The sequence below is a fragment of the Elaeis guineensis genome, chromosome 8 (assembly GCF_000442705.2).
Source record: "Elaeis guineensis isolate ETL-2024a chromosome 8, EG11, whole genome shotgun sequence".
NCBI lineage: Eukaryota > Viridiplantae > Streptophyta > Magnoliopsida > Arecales > Arecaceae > Elaeis > Elaeis guineensis.
The window spans coordinates 1,981,569-2,005,426 of NC_026000.2; the positions used below are offsets into that span (position 1 = coordinate 1,981,569).

The 23,858-nt window shown below is 38.0% G+C and overlaps 3 protein-coding genes and 1 long non-coding RNA gene across 4 annotated transcripts; 1 reads left to right on the forward strand and 3 right to left on the reverse strand.

Moving 5' to 3' along the window:
• Positions 1–869: 869 nt before the first annotated feature.
• LOC105049198 (uncharacterized) lies at positions 870–6,563 on the reverse strand. The gene is made up of 4 exons (XM_073242671.1): positions 6,270–6,563; positions 4,418–4,674; positions 2,311–2,762; positions 870–1,288 (listed from the first exon to the last, which is right to left on the reverse strand). The coding sequence occupies exons 1-4, from the start codon at positions 6,401–6,403 to the stop codon at positions 1,022–1,024; spliced, it is 1,110 nt and encodes a 369-aa protein (XP_073098772.1). The 5' UTR covers positions 6,404–6,563; the 3' UTR covers positions 870–1,021.
• Positions 6,564–8,927: 2,364 nt separating this feature from the next.
• Positions 8,928–11,187, forward strand: LOC140851048 (uncharacterized). The gene is made up of 2 exons (XM_073242421.1): positions 8,928–9,107; positions 9,869–11,187. Exon 2 carries the CDS (start codon positions 9,887–9,889, stop codon positions 11,018–11,020), a length of 1,134 nt encoding a protein of 377 aa, XP_073098522.1. The 5' UTR covers positions 8,928–9,107; positions 9,869–9,886; the 3' UTR covers positions 11,021–11,187.
• Positions 11,188–18,962: 7,775 nt separating this feature from the next.
• Positions 18,963–20,022, reverse strand: LOC140851031 (uncharacterized). The gene is made up of 4 exons (XM_073242360.1): positions 19,969–20,022; positions 19,707–19,808; positions 19,254–19,613; positions 18,963–19,153 (listed from the first exon to the last, which is right to left on the reverse strand). The coding sequence occupies exons 2-4, from the start codon at positions 19,761–19,763 to the stop codon at positions 19,076–19,078; spliced, it is 495 nt and encodes a 164-aa protein (XP_073098461.1). The 5' UTR covers positions 19,764–19,808; positions 19,969–20,022; the 3' UTR covers positions 18,963–19,075.
• Positions 20,023–20,219: 197 nt separating this feature from the next.
• On the reverse strand, positions 20,220–21,318 carry LOC140851047 (uncharacterized). The gene is made up of 4 exons (XR_012133833.1): positions 21,063–21,318; positions 20,774–20,965; positions 20,446–20,690; positions 20,220–20,366 (listed from the first exon to the last, which is right to left on the reverse strand). It is a non-coding gene; the product is annotated as an uncharacterized lncRNA (long non-coding RNA).
• Positions 21,319–23,858: the final 2,540 nt, after the last annotated feature.

Genomic DNA, 23,858 nt, shown 5'->3' on the forward strand with positions numbered 1-23,858 from the left:
CTTTACAAGCTATGTCTCGATTGGTCCGATTGGAGGACTGGAAAAGAAAATAAATAAATAAATAAATAATCCCGGGACCAGTCTCTGATGCTAAGGTTAAGAATATGAATTGATGCTTCTATATCTAGTTGGGTTGAATGATGGTATTAGTTTTATTTATATAATCAAACTCTCCTCATTCATAAGAGCTCCAGTAACTTCTTGTTTTTTCATTTTCAATTCATGGTAAGCAGAGAGAAATTCAAGACCTGTTGTCTGTACGTTTCCTAGGTCATGTGGTAGAATAAATAGATGCTTACAGGAAATGTGCCATAAATTAGTTTAAGAATTTCTCCTTTTTCTTCTCTAATATTTGTTCTTGTATGCATATTTTTTTGTATTATAACTGTATTTATTTTTCCTATCATACAAATCTACATGGATTCCAAAAATGAAGTGGTGCAATGCAATTCTTTTTTCTTTTTTTGAGAACAATGGCAAGGACATCGCCAATCATTAAAAAACGTAATGATAGGAGAATAAATTGATACCAAAGAACTTTTTTGTACATGTTAAGAATTCAGGTTCCCGACTCCCACAAAGCCACGGATACTGAATGGAAGGGAAAAAGTTACCACATGCTCCCTCCCCCTACAAACGCGCCTACGCACTATATTTACAGGAAAACTCTGTCTTGATGATTAAAAGATCGAATCTGTCGAGAGATCGCAAGACGCCTTCGCATCAAGTCCATCCAAATACTCACATCATTAAATTTCAGTTGTTTCAAGGCCTCAACCACCTACTGAAGAATATCTTGTAACTTGGTTTCTTAGAGTTGCGTTCACCTCACTTCAAGGCAGGTCAAAGCATCCATGGCAAAGATATGATTACTTGTCAATATAATGACTGCACAATCTTTTCTCCATGATTTCAGTACATAACAAAATCAGAAAAGTGCAGCATTAAATTTATTACACCAAACCATATGCTCATTCTTCCATAGAGACAAAATGACATTAAAAAGGCTACATATACTTTTCTAGGCTTTGCGAGGGTTCAACCCCATCTCTTTCCTGGTCTTGCTTACAAACAGATCCCTGGACTTGACTATACCAGGTAACCACCCAATGACTGTTGTGAATGGCAGCTGTGCGACAGCTTCTTTCCTTCCCAGCGACACAATTGCGATAGCAGAAGAAGGCTGGTAAGTGGCCAGCTTGTTCTCACCAGTTCCTTTGATCAACCGCATCAAGTTCTTGACGACCACCACGGCATGCTTCTGTGCAAGGAATCCTTGTTTGATTTCCTGTCCATAAAACAAAATTCAAATCAGACAGAATTACAGGGAATGAAAAATACTTTCTTGTGGTTTCTTGAAGGCAATGTTTGCAAGAGCGGGGATTAAAAATGCAGTGTAAATTCTCTTAGCATCTTGCCTTAACTGAGTATGGATAAACAGAAAACAAGTGAGACTAAACAGTGGTGAATGATATGATGGGTGTTAGACTCTAGATATGCTGAGATCAACATGTTCGATGCCTCTATTTGGTCAACAAAAATTAATAATTTTGTTAGCAATGCAGATGATATGCACTCTAGGAGTCACTGCCTTCAAAGAGTTTAAATCTTGGATTTATATTTGTTTAAGGATTTGACTTACAATAAATGTTATATGTTCAAGCATTAGAGAAAAGCATACTCAGACGGTCATTTGGTCTATCTGTGCGATTCAGTGTGCTTGTTGTGCAGGGGACATGCAACTCAAAGGGTAAGATCAATGATTTTCTCCCAGATAAACAAAACCTTGATTCAGAGAGGGTTTTATGGGATCCACAAAAGGAAAGACACAAACTAAGCTGAAGCCAACACATAAATTCACTATAAACTTAGTCTCCCAAACATCCAATTCATTGTCAGCTGTAACTCCTCTTTGCAAACTAGACAGAAACTGTTGAAAGCGAACTTTGTGATATGACAACCCTCTCGGTTTTTTTCTTGTTTTTTTTGACCGAACCCTCTCAGTTTTGTTGTATAACAAAATCCAAAAGGCATAATTTTAAGAGGTAGGTATATTACAAAGGCATAAAGATATCATTGGGATTGAAAATGTATTATATAAAATAGACGTGAGGTTTTACATGCTTTTTATAGAAAAATTTAATTCCCATTTTTATGAACTAAAAAGAACATAAATGAAGGAAAAGCAACTCATTCTCACAATGAATGCAATCATGATTTTTATATCAAGCAACTTTGAAAGTGCAGATGATTCTATTAGCGATAATAAGACATGTTCAGCACACGAGATAACTCAAAAGTCAGACTTACAGGAACATCAGTAATGTCTCCAATAGCAAATATATTCTTATGGCCTCTGACTCTCAGGTTTTCATCAACCAACAGTCTTCCCTTCTGGTCCAAGCTATCCCCTAATACAGACTCCTGCAGCCATGATGAACCCAGTCGCTTTGCCACACAAACAAAATGGCAATCAGCTGTGATCTTTTCTCCAGCAGATGTTGTGTACACTCCATCTGCCTCTGATATTGAGTCCAAATCAATTGATTGCCCCAAAAGCACTTTTACATTCTTTGAAGTCAACCAGTCCATTGCCTTTTTGGAAGCTTTCTGTCCTATGAATTCCAGCAACCTTGATCCTTTATGGACCAGAGTCACCTTCTTCTCTGGATAGTCCACTGCAATTTCTCCAGCAAGTTCAACACCAGTTGGACCACCACCAATGATTAGAACAGAACGTGAAGATTTTATCTTCTGGCTACCTAAATATGGAAAATGTTATAGTCATCAATAAGATAAGTGAGATTAATCATCGTTCCCACAGATGGTGGACCAGAGTACGCATTCTACAGTAATGTCACAATATATACAAAATAACTTGGGTGAAGTCTTATGGAAATCGATTCCAACAATATTTGCATGATCAAGATTGAAAAGAAGAATAGATGGTATGAGATTGTCAGTTTTTTTTTAATAACTTTAAGATAGAGAAGTTGCTGTGTTGCTAGGAGTACTTGCAAGAGATAAATGACCAGATAAGGAATTGGATGGAGTCTTAAGTGTGAGTGGGTGAGCATTTAGTAATGTCATGGGCTATCTTTATTTCGGAGTACTTGGTAATGTCATGCGTTAGCTTTATTTTTGGCCTTTCTGCGGTCTGAGATATAAACATGCAAACAAGGTATGAGGTCTAATTAACCCTTGTAAGGTGAAAACTTTGGGGCAAACCATATTAGAGTCATATTCTTGGAAAATGTGGCAAGACAAATGTCAACCTTTTGAGCTACTATAACGCTTGTCATTAAGATGAGACAAATGTGGATCACTTCTTGGTTCTTTGTTATCAGATTTCTTCAAGTGTTCAGAGTAGCTAGAAAACATCAACTGCTACAAATCTAAACAGCCACATTTGTTCTTTTGATTCCTCTTCCAAACAAACAAGTCCTTTGGCCTCAGGATTTGCCGCTTGCAGAGTCAACAGAAAGTGAATCTAGTCGTTGGTAGTTTCAACGGGTCATTTTCTGGTTGGCTGCACCCATATTAAAAATACTCATTTTATTTTTCTGCATTAAAGGCTTGAAATGTTTGAAGGCATCAAGTAATTGGTTAAAGATGTGCCAATGCATTTGACATGAGTAATATAAGTTTCAAGGACATGCTGAATGAAATAAAAGTTAAAAGGTTAACAGGTAACTAGCAGTAACTAACATCCCATCAGGTATAATTCATCCTATAACATGCATCACAAAACAGAAGCCCTAGAAATTAGTGACTATATAGCACATGTATAATGAATGCAAACAGAAATACATGCTGTTGAACAGAGAGAGAAAATGGATAAATAAATGGACATCAGTGTTTAATACAATTTGGTTAATTTAATAAAGAATAAGAAAATGATATGCCCAGCACAAAAATTTTGCAATCATCACAGGTTAAATAGTGATACTCGGCTTAAATAAAACAAGAAAGATGCCACCAGTAACATCTAACTGATAAGGAAAAAGTTAAATTCACACGAACGAATTATTGGTGATGACTTTGAGATAAAGCATATGCTATACAAATGCTTCATCCAGCTATCTGCAACCAAATCCCAGGAATTAGCAATTTTGCTAAGTTGATTCACAGTTAAACAAGAGTATAATAGGGTATCTCTATTTATATCAAAATATATATATATAACTAGTCAATAACAGTTAATACTGATAAAGGAAAAGTTAAAAATAAGAGCGTTTGAAGTTTCCTCATCATGAGAAATGATGCAAAAAGTAGTTCTTCGTCAAACAGAACCAATATATAACGATGTAAAGCATGCCCCAATTAAAAATGAAATACCCAATCAGGAGTGTCCTCATAGACAATATGAAATATATAAATTATAGAAAAATGTTAGGAAAGTGCTCTCTCTACATGCCTTGTTGAAACTGTTCAAGCCTGTCCTTTCGGTTTCTCGGAGTAGAATCTGCATGACCCGTAGCTATGACAAGATAATCATATGCAACAGAATGGCCATTTGCTGTCAAGACCTTTGCTTCAGTAACATTGACTGCAGAGGATGCAATAATTCTCCCATTGGTAAGGTAATCAGTGTGGTTAATTACTGATCTCTCAGCAAATGATGGCTCAACCATCGATCTCAGTTGTGCCCAGGTGATCTCAAAATATTCCTTCCTGATCAAAATAAGAAAAGGTATATTAAAAAGTGAAAACTGAACAGACTAATACTAAGTTGGTAGGATATGATACCTCTAAGATTATACTCCTCACAACTAAGAAACAGTAGACTTGAGAAAAAGAACTGTCATCTCGCAGGCATATCAGTTTTAACTTTTAAGGCATCAGCATTTTTGAAAATACATGCAAATGATAACATGGCACAACATTGTTTTTGCATTCATAGTTATGACAGCGTCAACATCTTGCATTAGACTTTAGAATTCCTAAGAAAGCAGTCACACAGAGGGAACCTTGAGTGCAACAATTAGTACACAGCTTTAAATTTGTCATGGCACGTCAAACTCCTTTAGTTGCCACCTTTAATTCTTCATCACATATCATATGTTTACAAATCCACTGTACCATCTAGCATTTTAGTTTAAATGATAAACCATGTACAATAATAGATCAGTATAATCTTAAGTTGGCCAATATGAGATGTGAGAAAAAATTAATACTTGAGGGGTGCATCTCCACATCAACCCTGCTTTCATCTTATTGAAATCAATCTTTTTATCAAAGATTGTAGCCTTTTCCACATGTCTTGGTGGAAAAGATAATCTCAGATATTTTGTAACTGGAACAATACTGTAAACTCTAGAAGGGCCTGATCTTCTATAAGCCTCCGATCTCTGTACTTTGTATATTCTTGCTCTGTTTTTTTCTTTTTTTTTTTTGAATAAACAGGGTGTAGCATTTCCAGCTACCTCCTCTTTCCGTCAAAAAAAGAAATCAATCTCTTTATCACCAGTTAAATTCGAGCTAGCAAAGGTGATATAGAATCCTTGGACCCTTTACACTTTAACTAAATAATCACGTGCTCCCATATTCTCACTAAAAATCACCGCAGTTCTCTTTGACATTTCAATTGTTTGTTCCACAGATATTGGTTTAATAATTCTATATATCTGCTCAACCCTTTCTTAGTCACATCAACCACATTTTCATCTGCAAGTAATAGGCACTGAAGAGCCATCACCACTTCAAATATCAGTAACCAGTGCACATAAAACAAGCGTATGAAGCAGTTTAAACTAAACGCATAAATAATAGTCAGTACAAATTCACCAATTTTACACAGAGAAGGCTTCCAAATTCCATTTGCTGCACCCTTACACCCGTATCAAGACTGCATATTTTATCAACCTTTTATCCATTGTTTTAACTCGGAGATTGAGTATGTGGGAGAAAAAGGTGAACAAGAGATTTTTAGCACAGAAGAATAAACGTCATGCCCAAATCTCAAGCTGCTACATCGTACACTATTATTTTTCTCACTAAAATCGTCAAAAGCCAAATCTACTTCAGATTCATCACCATCAAAAGCATAGAAGAACCAGAGTAACTATCGATTCTCGACAGTGTAACAGCTAAAAAGTAAACCAAACCCCGGTTCCCCATAAAAACGAGATTTTTCCAACTAACACGACCTAATCATCCATACCCATGTTTCCCCAGATGAACACCACAAGGAAAACGCAACCAAAATTATGAAGAAGGCCATCAGATTGATTGATTTCACGAAGAGAAGGAAAGGAAATGAATCTTACGGGTCGATGAGGACAACATCGGCGTGGAACTGCATGTTCTTGGCGAGGAGCGCACCAGCAACTCCTCCGCCCACCACCACCACCCTGTTGTTGATTCTCGAGCTCCCCTCTCCTCCTCCTCCTGCTGCTGCCATGGCGACCGGGCCTATTCCGGGAATCCCGAGCTGGCCTGGGGCGCACGCATTTAACTCCGAACGGCAATTCCGGGAAATTCCAGCGGACGGCCCCAGCCCCGATCCATCCAAAACGCCTCTTCTCGCCGGAAAACCAAACGCCGTGTTCCCTTTGCAATTTGCATTAGTTATACGATACGGAGGCCCGCATAAAATCTTATATAAGGTGACTATATTATGTGGCGGCGTAGAAATTAGCGGTTTCTTCGGACGAAAGAATGCTGGATTTTATTGTACGTGACGCAATCATAAAATAGACAGTGGATGGTGACTCCGCGGCGGGGAGTTGTTGGCCCGTGATGATGTGGTGCTGGTGACTTCGTAACTTATGTAATAATTAAAAGGTTGATACGGATTGGAGTAAGATAATGAGATTTTTTTTTCTTTTTGGTTAAAAAAAAGGGTCACTATCACGGCAATGGAGGCCCGTAGTTTGTTTCGTGGTTGGCTAGATTCCAGGAATAAGCAATAGCCGTTGGGCAAATTCTTTGTGCACCACGGACAGCTTAAAAAATTCGGCATCAAACGCATCACATTATCCGATTTATCTATATAATAATTATTATTTAATATATATTTAATATTTAAATTAATATTTTTATTTAAAAATTTTATATAATAAAAATATTTTTATTTTTTAATAAAAATATATTATTTTATTTTCAAAAAATCATAATTTTTATTCACAAAATATCATAATATATATAAAATTTTATAATTTTATTTAAAAAATAAAAATAATTTCATCATCCGATCTACAGATATTAAATATTCGTTAAAAAATAATTAAATAAAAATATCTCTTCTATATTATGATATTTTAGACCATTTATGACTATAATACGTCATAATTTTTTCTAAAAAATAAATATATTTTTGTTATATAAAATTTTTAAATAAAAAAATCGATTTGCAGATATTAAATGTATGTTGAAAAATAATAATTATATGGATCAGTCGGATAAAATGGTATATTTCATATTGAATTTTCTATACTGTTCGCGATGTATAAAAAATTTCTCTAGCCGTTGTTTAGTAAAAATATATTATTTTCAACCATTCGATCAATCAACAGCTAGATTTTAGGAACAAGCAGTAGCCATTGTTTAGTAAAAATATATTATTTTTCAACCGTTCGATCAATCAACAAACCGTTGGATGCAAGTTGCATATGTTGTATAGTGCAAACTTTATTTCCACCGCCAACTTCGAGTTTCACGCACCAATGCCATTAAGAACTGTGTTTGACGTATGATGAACAAGAATGTTCTTAAAAAATTCAAAAGTAATCCTAGGAAAAACATGAAATTAGAAGTTTGTCATGATATTCCTATATTCCGATGGCTGCTTTAATGATAGAATCATTTGTTTTTGAAAAAAAGAAAGGTTTATAATGATCTGGGATCCATGTTATGCAAAAATGCTTATCTAACTTATCCAATGTCATTCAATCATATAAAAAGTGGATTGTATGTGACTAGAAAATATAGATGCTGAGTAACTTTCATTTCAGCCATTTCATTAGAAGGAGTCTCGTTATAAAAAAAAAAATAAAGATATCAAAATTCATCAAAACTTAATTTTTATTTTTTTTTTTGTAACATTCAAATTCTATTTTAATTCTAATTTGGGTCACGGACGTAACATATCGAAAGTTATAATAATTTCAATTGATATTTTAATTCATTTCGATCCTAATAGCAATATTGATTCTAATTGCGAATCAAATGTACCCTTAAAAATGATAGCAATTTGAGCTAAACTTAGTCGACAACCTAGCTTCATTTTATTGAGAGAGTCTTGATCACACAAAATGAATATGCAACTTTTCTACTAATTCTTCAAGTGATCGTCTACAATGCATCAAATGATAGATATTCATTATCTTTAAAAAAAGATGGAGCGTATTCTGACGATCTGGGCATGACGTCTGAAAATGATAACTGATCCGTTGATCCTCGATGATACTGGGATGACATACTCACTTATTGAATTCGCTCATATGGTGGAGAAGAGGCCATCTATTCATCCAAATTTGATCTTGAATCGAATATTCTCCGGTGGAGATTGGGGTCTTATGGTCATGCCTAAAGGAGATAGATACGTCCAATTCTTTTTTTTTTTTTTTAACAAAAAAAAATATCATTTTAGCTTATCTTCTAGGATTTTCGTATTTGTGTAGCACTGCTCGTTTGGAAAATGCTAGGCCAGCATCGACCATCACCATAACCCTGGAATCTGGGATTAACCCTGTTTACGGGTGAAGAACCACAAACCTGTCTGGAAAAGCAAAATCTTTGGAACCTCAAATATAATTTTTTTAGGATTGGTAGTGGAGGTTGGTGTGTGTTAGCACTGATTTTTGCCATATACTGACGCCAACACCTCCATAATTAGCCCATACTCCGGTAGCTCCCAACCACCCTTAGTTTGACCTGGTCCATTCCTCCACACTTGCGGCATCGACCTGATAACCCACATTTCTCTCCCTTGCACCCCTTCTCAAAAGCCATGAGTCCCATTGCACAAAAATGAGATAAACCTTCTTGTCAGTCTCCATCTTTCCGATCGAATCCTCGTCCATCTGGATCTAGAAACATCTTCAAGCAAGTGCAGACATCATCTTGATTTTATTGAGAGTGATATTTTTATTCCTCCGATCAAGGTAATTTGTTCCTTGCAGTAACATCCTAGATTCGTTCTACTTCTCTTTCTTCCATTTCTCATGTTTTCTTTAGGGATCTTGTCTCATCGATGCATGCAAATCTTCAATAACCACGGTATCCACAAATCTGTCTACCATGGTTTTATCCTCTTCAATAATACTGCTGTTGTGTTTTTAACTTTTTTGGAGTTAATATAAGATCTCTTAATTTGAATATAGCCACAAGTTCAGGAGGTTGGATTCTCATTTAGCTCGAAGTTTTGATGTCAATTATACTTGTTAATAATCTTCACATAATTAAGAGTCTACTCTAGGTCAAGTACACGAATAGTCTTTCATTTGCTCAACAGACAGACATTGCATAATTTTATGAGATTTGTGAAAAACAATTAGCTACAAACATCTTACACCTGTTCAATCAAAAATTTTTCTTATCATTATTTTTCCAACAAAAAAAATTCTAGGATGGTCCTACCTAATTCATGAAATTAGGCATGATAGATCTTTTAGAAGGGAAAAGAGGATGACTGAGAGAGACTGAGAAACAAAAACATAAAAAAACATGCTGCATAGAAACCTGGAACGGGGAAGATAATGTGAGGAGTCTGTTAAATACCATACAAAACGTAGACAAGCAAATCGATATGTCATTCCTAATCATTGAGTTTTATTAAGCTTGATAATTTTGTTATAATTTCTCACTCGATATGTATAGCAAGTCACCTATCTCTAACACACTAACCTGCATTCCCTTGTTCAAGTTGGCATTCAGCTAGCCCATGGCTACATCAAGACCAAGGGAAAATGCTCACCTAAAAGAGAGGAGCAGCTCGGTCTCTTCGGTCCCCCGTCACACGGACACCCTCCACTGGCGACGAACCACACGACCATCAGTCCCTGGTTCCCTTGATCGAGAACTCCATTGCAAGCCTACGGCGAGTAAGAGCACCACTACTGGCATTTCCAGAGCCAGAAGCCATCCCACTTCCGATGCCACGGCCGGAAGACGCGTCCCCGCAGGAAACCCCACTGAGAAGCCCACGTCTCTGTCGGGCCCGTCTCGAAGAGTACCCACACCAAACAGCCTCAAAGGGAAAAAAGTTGAGGCTTTATCCTCCTTGCCTGGTGCTGCCATCTCTTCAAAAGCAGAATTAGATAAAGCATCGAAGCCTCTTAAGAGTGCAAAAACTCAACCATTGGTAAGGGAAAAGAGGTTAGGAGCTGATGCAAGAAAGGTTACTGGGATTCCTACTCCCAGCACAACTGAAGCACTGCCGGCGATAAAGCCCGAGCAAGAAGGAGAGCCAGGAATCCAGGTGGAAAAGAGAGAAGTGGTCGACATCCCAGAAGTAAAAGATGATGCTTCTGATGAGCTCGGCCTCATTGACTCCTCCGAACCGAATATTACGGAAGATACCCCTGACTCTGCTTCTCAAACAGATCAACATGAGCCAACTTCCCCGAAATTGGAGATCATCGAGAATGCTTCTACGAACGATGAAGGAGCTGGTGATGATGAAAACAAAGCCGATGAAGATAGGGAGAGCCCCAAGGAGCCTGAAGAAAAGCCTGCTATAGAAAGCTCCGAGGAGCCTAAAAGTGAGCCAGTGGTTGATGATGGACAGCTGGAGGAAGCTGAAGCAGAGAAGGCGACCACGATGGGGTCGAGCGAGATAAAGAGGCCGGAGGCCGTCGCTTTAACGAGGCCGGAGGTGGCAGCGACGGGGAGGAAGAAGGATGCGCCGAGGAGTAATGATGTGATAGAGGAGGCGCGGGGCAAGCTCATGGAGAAGAGGAAGAGCAAAGTGCTGGCTTTGGTTGGGGTCTTCGAGACCGTCATCTCGCTTCATGAGCCGGAGGGTCAAAGAAGTCAAACCCAGGGGAAGAGCCGCGGCGAAGGGGCCTGGTACTAGGGTGCAATGCGACAAAAGAGTCAACGCAGTCAACTCGGTGGATTCTTTGATTCGGTCCTCGGTTGTGATGATGGTGGTGATGACGATGGAATACTTTAGTTCTCGGTTGGATCTTGATAGTTTCTTTTTCATTTATTTATTTATGTTCATTTTCCCTGAGTTGGGATGTGGGGAGGTTTGATTTTGTTACACGCGCTATGATTTTTAGTGGTATGTACATGATATATGATGCTTCTAAAATATTTTTCTGTGCAGCATTTTATTTCCTGATTCATCAATCTTCAAGCAAATGTTTAGCTTAAAAAATGATGATGATGTTGATATATGCATACACACACGCACCGCTAGCAACTGAATATGTTACCATGATAACAATTGTTGAGTAAGGATTTTATGACAGCAACTGAACATTAAACCTTGCTTAACATTGGCTAGAAAATTATCTAATTTGTTTCGGTGATCCAGGATAGGTCCAGCAAATTGAACAGCCTCAAGTTGGAGAATGCTGTGGCGGTGCATATTACATACCCGCAGTTCACTAGTTCAGATCAACTATTTACCAACATCAAGCTATTGCATGTGCACCGAAACGTAGTAGAGAAATTTTTTGTGCACCGAGGATGGTGTAAAAAATCTGACATAGAATACATTGCTTTATATGATTGATTTACGTAGCCACTGCTTTTCAACGTGCATTTAATGTTTGTAATTTTGCATTTCGTTTAAAAATTTTATATAACGAAAATATTCGTATTTTTTGAAAAAAAATATGACATTCTGTGGCATATTATGATATTCTGTGTCAAAATTATAATTTTCTGCATGTGAGATATTATAATATGGATATAAGATGCCATAATTTTTTTCAAAAAATATAGATATTTTCATCATCCAAAATTTTTAAATAAAAAAATAGAACTGTAAACATTAAATATGCATTGGAAAGTAATGACTACGTAGATCAATCATATAAAATGGTGCACTCTATGTTGAATTTTCTATACTGTCCGCGATGCACAAAGAATTTTTCAAACACAACTCCACGTGTTGAAGGATGGAATGATGAATAGCCCAAGCCCAAGCATCCCGGGCTCAGAACAGTCAGTGAAGGCTCCATCTGGGCCCGCAAGAAGTTTGTTCATATTAGAGAATGATCAATATCAAACATATATCGTTGGTAATTAAGCTCAGCCCAAGCTTTGGTGCCTTGTTGATAATAAGCTAAGCTAAGCTTTAGGTTGCTAAAGGTCCAACTGGCTTATCTTCCGCCCTGTTGGCTTGTAAAGCCACAACCATTCCTATGTTGAATCTCAGGACTAAACCCAGCCTAGCTTTTATCACCTAACCTGACATTGCTTATCCCCGCATTACTTACCCTGTCTTGACTTTGCCTAATCCATCTTGGACTTGATTGGTGCTGAAGTTCTCAAATAGACGGGAAAAAAGGGAAAATTGTAAGGAAAATATGTGTGTTCTTCACAGTATTTTTTTTTTTTTTGAAAATTTTGAAGGGTACGTACATAAGGAGCTCTCAGGAGGTTACCTATTCTAGTATTACTCTTCTCCAAATATGTTTAACTATGAAGTTTTGATAGAATTCGATGGATTAATACTTGTGTGATCACCACCTCTTAAAATTGTAGCATTTTGAAAGCCTTTCTGTTATCAAATATTAGTATTTTTGATAGCAGAGGAATGGCCTATAATGCACCTTTATATATATATATATATATTTTAAGGATAAGAATGATTTAATGCATTAATCCCTTATTTAAATATTACACCTGGACTTTCATATTGTTGATCTGATGTAACTGGCTGAGAGGAACTCTGCTGCTGGCATTGGAGCTTACATGCGGCTCAAAACTGTCTAAAACTATTCCCTATTTACCTCCACGTGGCAATAGGTTGCAATAAGCATGGAACAAGCATGGTTTAGATCAAAATGATAAATTTTGGAGGTGTTTGATTGGAGAGAGTTGGGGTCTGGAATTGGAATGGAAATAGATGACTCATATTCCAACTGTTTAGTTTGAAAGAGTTCCATTCCGATTCTGATTTCGCGATGGAACGAGAATGGCCCAACCTAACTAAAACTCAATCCCCACATCTCCTAATGATTTAATTTTTCATTCTAATTTTGATTCCGACCATGAATCAAATGTTTTGGGAGATTTGGCCATTCTAATTTCGACTCCAATCCATTTTAATTCCTACTCCGATTCCAGTTGTAAACTAAGGGGGTGTTTGGTTCGCAATCGGAATCGGAATGGGAATGAAAATCAGAATGGCTTAGAATCGGAATCAGAATGACCAAATTCTTCGAAGCGTTTGGTTCATGATCGAAATCGGAATCGGAATTGGAATGGATATTTGAATCCATAGAGGAGAGTAGGGATTGAGTTTTATATAGATTGAGCCATTTCCATTCCACTCTGGAATTGAAATTGAAATGGAATTTTTTCTAACCAAATAGTAAAAATGAAAGTCATCCATTCCGATTTCAATTTCAGACCTTCACTTTTTCCAATTAAACACCTCCTAAACTATCCCTTAATTGTATAAATACAGCCACTCTTGGTTATCTAGACTGGTGAGCATTTGTTTACACAAAATTGCAGTTGACCTGTCTAATTAGTAGTAGCAAATGACTTCAAAACATCAGGTACAGTCCACCAAACTCAAACCTGCTGTGACACGCTGAAATTAATATGAAGCAGAATTGAACAAGCCGAAAAGTAAATATGAACACCGGGAAATCTGCACCAGAAATTGGAAGTTGACACAAAATGGAGGACGGCTGGATTTACCGTGCACCTGATGCCAATATAATTCCTATATGGGGTCGTGTAGTGAGAAACATGAACTGAACGATTCACTAACAGCTTGGGCTTGGTTCAATGTCAAATTAGAACAATGCCTTGCTAGACAAACAAGTTGCACTTCGTTAATCTCTCTAAAATACTGTAGATCCTCTTAGCTCGGGTCCGGCTCGATCCATCAACTTCCATTCTTGCATCAATCAATATTATTTGTGCGATTTAACAAAGACAGGACACAGCATAAATGGATCACATTAATTGTAATTATCCATGATCAGTGGATGATTGAATTAGAGGTATGTTTGGTTGAAAAAAATTAGATAATAAAATAGAAAAAAAAATGAATGACTCCTATTTTAATTATTTGAATAGAAAAAATTATATTCTCATTATCAAATTCAATCCCTATTTTTTATTTAGTATATCAATTACTTTTTATTCTGATTTTCATTCTGACCATGAATTAGATGCTTTAGAGGATAATGGCTGTCTGTTTACAAACCCAATTCATCCCGATTTCATTTGAATTTTACTATTTCAAAAAATATTTTAATTTTTTATTTATTTATAATCATTCGATTAAATATAGATGATTCAGATTTCAGCTCGATAAAATATTTATATGTATGATTGATGTGATAAATATTTCAAAAATTTAAAATTATTTTATATCATAATTAAATTGATTTTTTTTTCAAATAATCTTTTCATTTTATTTACCATTGGAGGGGGGTGAACGTAGCGGATTCACAGACGCCAGAGGTTTGGGGGGATGGCGACAGCATGGAGAAGAGGATGGGGGTTAGTTGGGGCGCATAGCGGCAGCGAATGCCTGAGATAGGGGCATGTAATCGAGAGTGAAGAAGGGGCAGACCGCTGGGGGAGTTGGTGGCGTGGAGGAGACGCGGCTGCTGGGGAACGCGTGCAAAGGAGCGGAAGAGGCTCGGAGGGTTGGGGCGGCATAGAGTGGGGCAGACGTTGGGGGGGCACAGAACTGAGAGCAGAGGAGGCACAGGTTGCCGGGGGTGGAGGGAGGGGATGCAGAATCGAGAGCAAAGGGGACACGAGCTGTCGGGGGTGGGGGGCACTGAGTGGCGGCAGATGCTGGAGGGAGGGGGCATGGACTCGAGAGCAGAGGAGGCTTGGGTAACCGAGGGTGGGGGGAGGGGGAGGGGGATTGGGGACCCGCAGAGCAGCGGCAGATGCTAGAGGTGGTGCACATGGAACCGAAGGAGGTTGGTGATGCAGGTCGTCGGAGGCATTGGAGAGGTGGAGTTGTAGCACGGAGGAGGCGTAGGCCGCGGGGATGGGAGGGGTGCAGAAGAGTGGAGGAGACTCGGATGATCAAGTGGTGGCGTGGAGGGGGCATGGGGCTGGGCGAGGAGGAGCGTAGAAGAACCGCAGGTAGTGCCGAACATCAAAAGATGAGAAGTTGAATGCGATGAAGCCATAAATAAAAAATAATAATAATATATTTTTTAAAAATAAATATATTAAAAAATAATATATAATATTATAAATATTTTTTATAATAAAATATTATAAAAAAAACATCACAGTAAAACCAATTTCATTCGCGGCTTCAGCTCTCAGCCGAAGATGGTGCGGATTTATAGGAGGCAGTACTACTCGTCCACCATCCACCGAAGAGCAATAGTTTATGACAAAGATCTCACAGAGACACGTCACAGCTTCTCCTACCGTAGACGTTGACCACCTGGCAGCTGATGTTTCTTTCCGAAAGGGGCAATGCGACAAATGCAATTATTGTCCACTGCAGGGACTGCAATGCATCATGCATCAAGAAACTGTGTGTGATGAAGAAAATGCGGGTGGCAAGACATGCATGTCATCCCTTTGTCTCCCCAAGCCTTCATCCAAACCGAATCTTGGGGCCATGCACTCTGCCATTCTCTGCATGCTTTTAACCCCTGTTAGGTCAGCCACGACAGCCTGGTAATAATGCAGACCTCCACGTCAAACCACACTAGCCAAAACAACACAAAGAAATGAAGAATATTTCCCCACAACGCCATGGACATGACATGAGAAAGCTAGCTCTCTTGTCTTCTCCATTCCCATTCAAAACTGAGAGAACCCCTAGAACAAAAGTGAAACTAGTAGTGGGAAGTCACAGATTTTTGTAATGATGGCGGATCTTGACGGCTTCCTCTCCTCAGCATCTTGCCTCCCAAATTCGAAGGTTCGAGCGTAGTCTCTTTTCCAGTCCTGGAAACGAATTCGTGTCGGTTGGTTAATTCTCTCGCCTCGGCCACCAAAAGCCAAGCCTAGTCTCATGAAGATATTTTTCTGGAGGACGCCGGCTTGGCACCGCGCCACGACGTCCATCCACAATGTGTTCAAACGGTGCCTCTTCTGGTGGAAGCAACCATCAACCGTACAAAACAGAGTTTTTTCTATTTCTTTTGGCATTGGGTGAATGGGTGGTACCAAGGAATCTCAAAAGTGAACCACAAGCAAGCAACCGCCTCTTTAATTTATATAGGTATAACGTTCTGCACAGATCAAATTTATCACCAAGTATCCAACATTGCTAAAGGCATTCAAACAAATAGGTTGGAGATCTCTGTGCATGCAGTTTAGATCTTTGACCAGGTATCTCTTCTTTTAGAACCGTGTTGAAATCTAAAAATAGTGTTTTTTTAATAATTTTTTTGCTAACTCGGATGAATTAAATCAAATAACTACAAGTATATCCATGAGAATTAGTAAATAAAATATTTAATAATGTAATAGCTAGGAAGATGTATCTTAAAATTCCATAATATTGGTCCTATGTCATTGGCTATATACGATGCCATCCAATTTGTTGGGATATACCAACCGATCCCTATATGCCGATTTATCCTCGGAACGGTCCGACCGATATCCGACTCTACCCATCGGATGAATAGACGACTCCGACAATGACTGCCGACGATATCCGATCGAAGGTATGCCGGTCGAACAGATCAATACTATTTTCAACCGGCCGAACAGCCGAACCCATATCACCGACTCACTGTCGGGGGTGGCAGCTGACGTCCGACTTCCACAAGGCACCAGATCAGCCGATGGTGTTTTCGAGTCATCATCCGATGTCCCGACAGCCGAATACCGATATATAGTCGGTCAGCTCGTCCAAACGCCGTACAACCGTTATGGGCTGTTGTCTTGTCAAGGACATGCTGTGCGACCGCCCTGGGGCATTGTCCTGCCAAGGACATAGGTTAATTCTGATGACCTGACAACCCACGCCGATTTGACAGTTCCCGACGATTTGACAACTCCTCAGTTGTCTGCACCATTAATGGCGGGACCATACCGCATTCTACTATAAAACGGGGTAAGGCAACAGTTTTGTGAGGTTTCTCAAGCTCTCTTAAGCTTTCTCAAGCTGAGCCCCTGATTCTTTCCACTGTTGCCTAGTATCCTCTCTGATACCCGTTCCCGACGATCAGGCGACGAGAAGATTGGCCGCAATACAATTAATTATACTATTGATTTTCCTAAATTAATATATGAAAAATCTCAAATAAGAACAATGAACACAATCATCACAATATTGATTCAGAAGAAGAACATGAAGTTTGATTTTGATGAGCAATAGATCAGAAAGTCATCTAATAATCATATAAGAATCTTCCTCCAAACAAATATTGGTCATCCAAATTAAAAGATAACTTTTGGAGATGCATTTTATTATTAAGTGGCGTCTTCCATCCATCCTCTCATTGACATGGTTGATGGACATGTATGGATAGGCAAAATGCCTCTAATGCTTTTGAGAAAGATCTCAACTTTCCAAGTTAGAGTTTAGACGAACCTGCATGTATATTGACTCATAAATACATCCCACTAAGAAAAAAATAAGCCCCAATTAAACGTCTTTTTTTTGATTGGTGGTATTACTGCCTTCCATCAAGGGCCATATATTTGCCCGTTAAAACTATCAATACCGAGATCTTAGCAGTTAGCACCCAAATATAAATTAACTTAAAACGTACATAGCCCCAGAATCATTTGGAATTAAACTCGATTCTGTTCTTAATTTGTTCATGGGATCGATCTACACTCTCCTAATGCTGCTCTTGGACCTGAACCACCCTCCACTGGATGCAACACCAAGGGTGATCGTGGAACCCACATCAGCTTTGGAACACCATTGGATGACACATCAGCAACCACCACTTCCATTAAGGAGCCTGACATGGAAGCCTAGAGAGATGGGTGGTGGACCACCAAACTGACGTCAAGCGACAAGTGACACTAGGGCGCCACTTCAGAACGTGCTCCAGCTGTGCCATGTTTGGTAGCCAAGCTAGAAGCATGACAATTTGAAGCCTACTCTTTCTTTTGCAGTATCATTTTAATCTATTAATCTGGTGGTTAATTTTTATCTGGTAAGTTGACATGCAGTGTAGTTACCGTGAGGGCATCTCTATTAACAAATATCGCATACAAACACACGCAAGTATCACTACAGGAAAAATGGCCATTAACGACGCTATTAATGGTCATTAACGACGCTTTAAAGCGTCGCTATTCGGCTTTACGACGCTTCGAAAAGCGTCGGCAAAGCGTCGACTATGCAAGAGTGGGAACGAATATCGCCGACGCTTTGTAAAAGCGTCGTTATTTTTTAACGACGCTTTAAAGCGTCGTAAATATTTACATTGACGACGCTTTAAAGCGTCGTTAAATTTGTCTTAACGACGCTTTAAAGCGTCGTTAATGTAAATCTTTACGACGCTTTAAAGCGTCGCAAAAGACAAATTTAACGACGCTTATAAGCGTCGTTAATGTAAAAATTTACGACGCTTTAAAGCGTCGCAAAAGACAAATTTAACGACGCTTATAAGCATCGTTAAAGGTTTTAAGAGGAAAAAAAAATATAAATATTATTTAAAAAAAAATAATATAATACATTCCTGTACGAAATCATATCACACCTGTACAATACAATAAACATGTACAATCACCACATTCACATTCACACCTGTACAATCACCATCATTCACATCACCTGTACAATACAATAAACATGTACAATCACCACATTCACATTCACACCTGTACAATCACCATCATTCACATCAAAAGCAAGCTGAAATAGAAAATTTAATCAAACCAAAAGACAATATTTTATATAAATAAAAATAAAGTACTAATCGTCCATTACAATCAAGAGTAATATAAATAAATATAAAAATACAACAAAAATAAAATAACATCAATCTGCAGGCGGATGGTCGTCGTTGTCTCCACGTGACGTGCCGCTATCTCGATGGGTGCCTGATATGCCAGGAGCCTACAAAAAATATATCAAAAGCATGATTTGCATATCTATAAATAAAATATATAAATCATTAAATTAATACAAAAATATATATTTAATATTATGTGTTTACCTGAGATGAACCATACATCTCTAATAAAGATGTAAGGCGATCAATCTGTCCCCTCATGGCCTGCATCTCGGCACGGCTCTGTCGCATCTCCTCCATCTCAGCGGCACGACTCTGTCTAATCTCCTGTATCTCCGCCTCGAGTCTGCGAACGCGTGAATCCTGAGCATCTGTTGCAGCATGCTGCGTATATCTACTAACCTCAGATAACTGAGTGGGGGTGACTCCTACTCCATAACCCCTCACTCGGCCGTAGCGCTCTGGTCCCATCAACTCTGTGAATACCTCGGCCTCGATACGGCTCTGCTGCGTAGATGCTGCGGACTCGTCGTCACGCTCCGCAATGAGAGATGTAGCCCTCTCCTGTATTTTTTTTGAAAACAAGAGTTATACATTAATAGCTAACAAAATTAAATTTAAATCATTGCAAAAAATATAATATTAACAATGCCGTACATATAAATCTCTCGACTCATCTCGAACAAAAGTACCATCCTGATGAGTATGAGTCATCCGGTAAAACTCCACTTGTCCGGGTTCCCTCCCATGCTCATCCTCCTACACAAATAATTTCAATTTTAAGCAAACAGTTATGATAATTTAAAAAAATATATGAGTATCATGATACAGACATGGTCCACGATACATAATGATATTAGTTATATAAATATTTGAACATAAAAATTAAAAGTTAATTATGAAAGTTTAAGGAACATACAAACTCCTGTCGGAGTCGTGCATAACTCTTCGACCCCGATGTATGAGGAACAGACTGAGCTGTTCGTGCAGCTCTACCAATAGCAGAATAAGTCTGTAAAATAAAGTAAAGAACTTGTTATATATACAATATATAATAAAAATCAATATTTTTATAAAATATTTAAGAAAAAAAGATAATAAACAGATAATATACCTGTGCCCTCTCGGAGAACCAGTAATGAACCAACTCCATCCACTGATGAGGGGTACATCAGGAGGACAATTCCTAGCAACCTCCTCCTCTGTCATACCCTGTCTCATATAGTCCTTCTTCAATTGTGCTTTATATTCTTTCCATTTGCGGTTGAGAGACTTCATTACAAAATCATGAGTGGATGGAGGGAGAACAAACTTGCTCTATAAAAAAAAAAGTTAAATGAAATAAATTATATAAATGATTAATAATTAATATACAGTATGAACATCAATTCATTACCTCTATAACTCGGAGGAGCTCAACTTTGTACGTTGGAAGCATGTCATTCCATTTTGCATAGCCCAACGGACATAGCTGAGGCCTCCGAGCAACAGTCCCCAAAAATGAAGTCAATAAGCAGGCAGCTTTCTTAATTGGCTGACCTAGCTGATTGCACTCCACAACAATCCTCTCGCCCTCACGCATCTGCCACACATCTCGTACTACTGTGGGTCCGCGTCTGGGGCGTACTCTCCCGGATCCGTCTGCAAAAAATACATAAAAGTAACTATATCATAAATATACATAAAATGAAATAAAAAAAAATTACATGAAAGACAATATATACCCTGCACGTGTATCTCATCATCTGGCTGATGAACAGGAGGATCGTGCTGTGCTGATGATGAAGGACAGGGCTAAGAATGCTGTGCAGCTGAACTGGCCTCAGGCTGCTGTGCTGAAGAAGACGTACCGGCCTCTGTCTGTGAAAACTGGAACTGTACACCAGCATATCGTCCCCTGCGACGCATGATGTCACCTAGCATTTATATAAATAAAAGGTAGAATCAGTTAATATATGGAGTAAAATAACACAATAATTAATACAAAATATATACATCATAAATAATTATTACCAGTAACAATCAAGCAGTAGTGTTTTCTTCGAATTCTGTTCTAACCAACGTCGTCGTAGCATTTAAATCATCAGCTGGCACAAAATTGTAGGGCATACATTGTGTATAAGTGTCATCGTCATCATCCTCCACTTGGTTTCCCATATCATATAAGTCTCTAGGTTTTGTTTTGATGACAGTAAACCAATCTTTATCTTTTGTGTCTTGTACATAAAATACTTGACGAGCTTGAGATGAAAAAATGAATGGGTCATCCTTCAATAACACACCAGTGTGTATCAACCTTGAAAAATTTATAAGTGTAAATCCATTTGCATCTTGTTTCAAACCCCTTGGTGAGTTTATGTCTATCCAATCACATCTAAACAGTACTACTTTAAATTTTCCATAATAATCCAACTCATAGATATCTTTAAGTGCACCATAATAGGATTTTCCATCCGCTTCCACCATAACACCGCTATTCTGTGTTTTTCTAAATTTCTCCCGTTCTCTAGTATGAAATTTAAAGCCATTAATTATGAAACCATTATATCTATTCACAATCTTGTTAGGTCCTCGAGCAAGAGCTATTAGTTCATCTGACTTATTTGTCTCCATCATCTTTGATACCTAACAAAAAATGATATGACGAAGTGCAGTTGAGTTATCTGATATTAAATATGTATCAAAAATTAATATATCCAATAATTAAATATAAATCACACCTGATTCGAAAGCCACATAGGAATAACTCGACCAACCATCGCTGTTCAATCCTTGCATTAGGACGAATGTTATGATTGGCTCGTCTCTGATAAATTAAAAATTCACTGCATAAAATATAAATATATCATTTAGAACATTATATCTAATATAAAATTTAAATTTTGATGTCATTCCTTAAATATACTAACCTGCGATGGTCAGATATTATGTCACTATGAAGTAACACATAACGATGTGCTTGTGCTAAGGATTTTTGATCAAGTACAATACCTTCACCTCTTCCCAAGAATTTTCCAGCAGTTAAGAACTTATACAGTTCTGCATTCTCCACAAAGTCATTATGCCATTGAGGTCGACTAAAAATAGTCTCTACACCTTGAAGATATCTTGAACAAAATGTCAAACATTCATCCGCAATATATGCTTCAGCAATCGAGCCTTCAGGATAGGCTCTATTTCGCACATAATCTTTAAGACGCACAAGATACCTTCAAGAATTAAATATTTATTAAAATATCAGTATGCTGTTGTTTCTAATAAAATTATCAAAAGATTTAAGGTTTGTAATAATACCTCTCAATAGGATACATCCATCTATAATGTACCGGTCCACCAACTTTAACTTCTGAAGCTAGGTGAACGAGCAGATGTACCATAATAGTGAAAAATCCAGGAGGAAAAATCTTTTCCATCTGGCAAAGTGTAATTGCAATATCCGATTCTAACTGATCAAGTTCCCGAGGATCAATAACTTTGGAACATAATGCCTTGAAGAATGACGATAATCGAAGTACAATTGTAACAACTTGTTTCGGCAATGACGATCTTAAAGCTATTGGAAAAATATCTTGCATCAATATGTGACCATCATGACTTTTAAGATTTGAAAGTTTTCGATTTTTAGATGCACACATCGTGAAATATTCGATGCATATCCATCGGGTACTTTGATACTTTTCAAAACTCCCAAAAAATTATCCTTTTCTCGAGCAGACATTGTGTAACATGCAGGAGGCACATAAATTCTATCATTAGCAAGCATTTTAGGATGAAGTTCCTGTCGGATACCCATTTCTTTTAAATCAAGACGTGCCTTCATGTTATCTTTGCTCTTTCCATCAAGGTTTAAAAATGTTCCAAGTAAATTATCGCAAATATTCTTCTCTATATGCATGACATCAAGATTGTGCCGAATAAGATTATGTTTCCAATAAGGTAAGTCAAAAAAGATACTTCATTTTTTCATAAATGTTTATTTGGCTGTTGTGTAGATGCTATCTGTGTGTCTTCCTCATTTTCATCTTCGAAATAATTGTCTGGATCTTGAAACAACTCTGCATCTATAGTACTGATACTGACTTCCTCTGGTAACCCTTCGTGCACTGAGCTTTCAACATCATCCCTTCCTCTTTTTTTAGAGGACTTTGAGTGCTTACCATAGCTGTAATTCATGCCATCCATTTGTCTATGAACATCAGTTCCAGAAGGTGGAATAGGGGCACATCCCAATTCTATAGTACCATCAAACAAATCTTTCTGAAATCGAAACGGATGATTTGCTTCAACCATCGACGATGTCCCATGTAACAAAATTTACCTCCATGTTTTAACCAAATTGAATGTGTTGAATCTCCACAACAAGGACATGCGACCCGTCCCTTTGTACTCCAGCCAGATAAATTGGCATATGCTGGAAAATCATTAATAGTCCATAACAAAGCTGCCCGTAGTTTAAATGTTTGGCCGTTGGAAGCATCAAATGCATCAACACCCTCCCACAACTGTTTCAATTCCTCTATCAAAGGCTGTAGAAAAATATCAATATCATTGCCTGGACCCTTATCTCCTGGAATAACCATTGACAAGATAAGTGATGATTGTTTCATGCACATCCACGGTGGCAAATTGTAAGGTATCAAAACGACTGGCCAAGTGTTGTAGGTAGAACTCAGGGTCCGAAATAGATTGAAGCCATCAGAAGCTAAGCCAAACCTAACACTGCGAACATCAGAGGCAAAATCAGGATGCCTATCATCAAATGCTTTCCATTGAAGACTATCTGCAGGATGTCTCAACATTCCATCCTTT

What these genes read in the sequence shown, in the direction of transcription:
- LOC140851048 (XM_073242421.1), top strand. Translation starts at nt 9,887, where the DNA reads ATGGCTACATCAAGACCAAGGGAAAATGCTCACCTAAAAGAGAGGAGC.
- LOC140851031 (XM_073242360.1), bottom strand. Translation starts at nt 19,763, where the DNA reads ATGACTCATACTCATCAGGATGGTACTTTTGTTCGAGATGAGTCGAGA. An exon ending in ATGAGTCGAGAGATTTATAT is followed by an intron (nt 19,614 to 19,706) that starts GTACGGCATTGT and finishes AAAAAAATACAG; the next exon opens with GAGAGGGCTACATCTCTCAT. An exon ending in AGATGTATGGTTCATCTCAG is followed by an intron (nt 19,154 to 19,253) that starts GTAAACACATAA and finishes TATTTTTTGTAG; the next exon opens with GCTCCTGGCATATCAGGCAC.
- LOC105049198 (XM_073242671.1), bottom strand. Translation starts at nt 6,403, where the DNA reads ATGGCAGCAGCAGGAGGAGGAGGAGAGGGGAGCTCGAGAATCAACAAC. An exon ending in GCTTGAACAGTTTCAACAAG is followed by an intron (nt 2,763 to 4,417) that starts GCATGTAGAGAG and finishes TTCCATATTTAG; the next exon opens with GTAGCCAGAAGATAAAATCT. An exon ending in GAGACATTACTGATGTTCCT is followed by an intron (nt 1,289 to 2,310) that starts GTAAGTCTGACT and finishes TTTTATGGACAG; the next exon opens with GAAATCAAACAAGGATTCCT.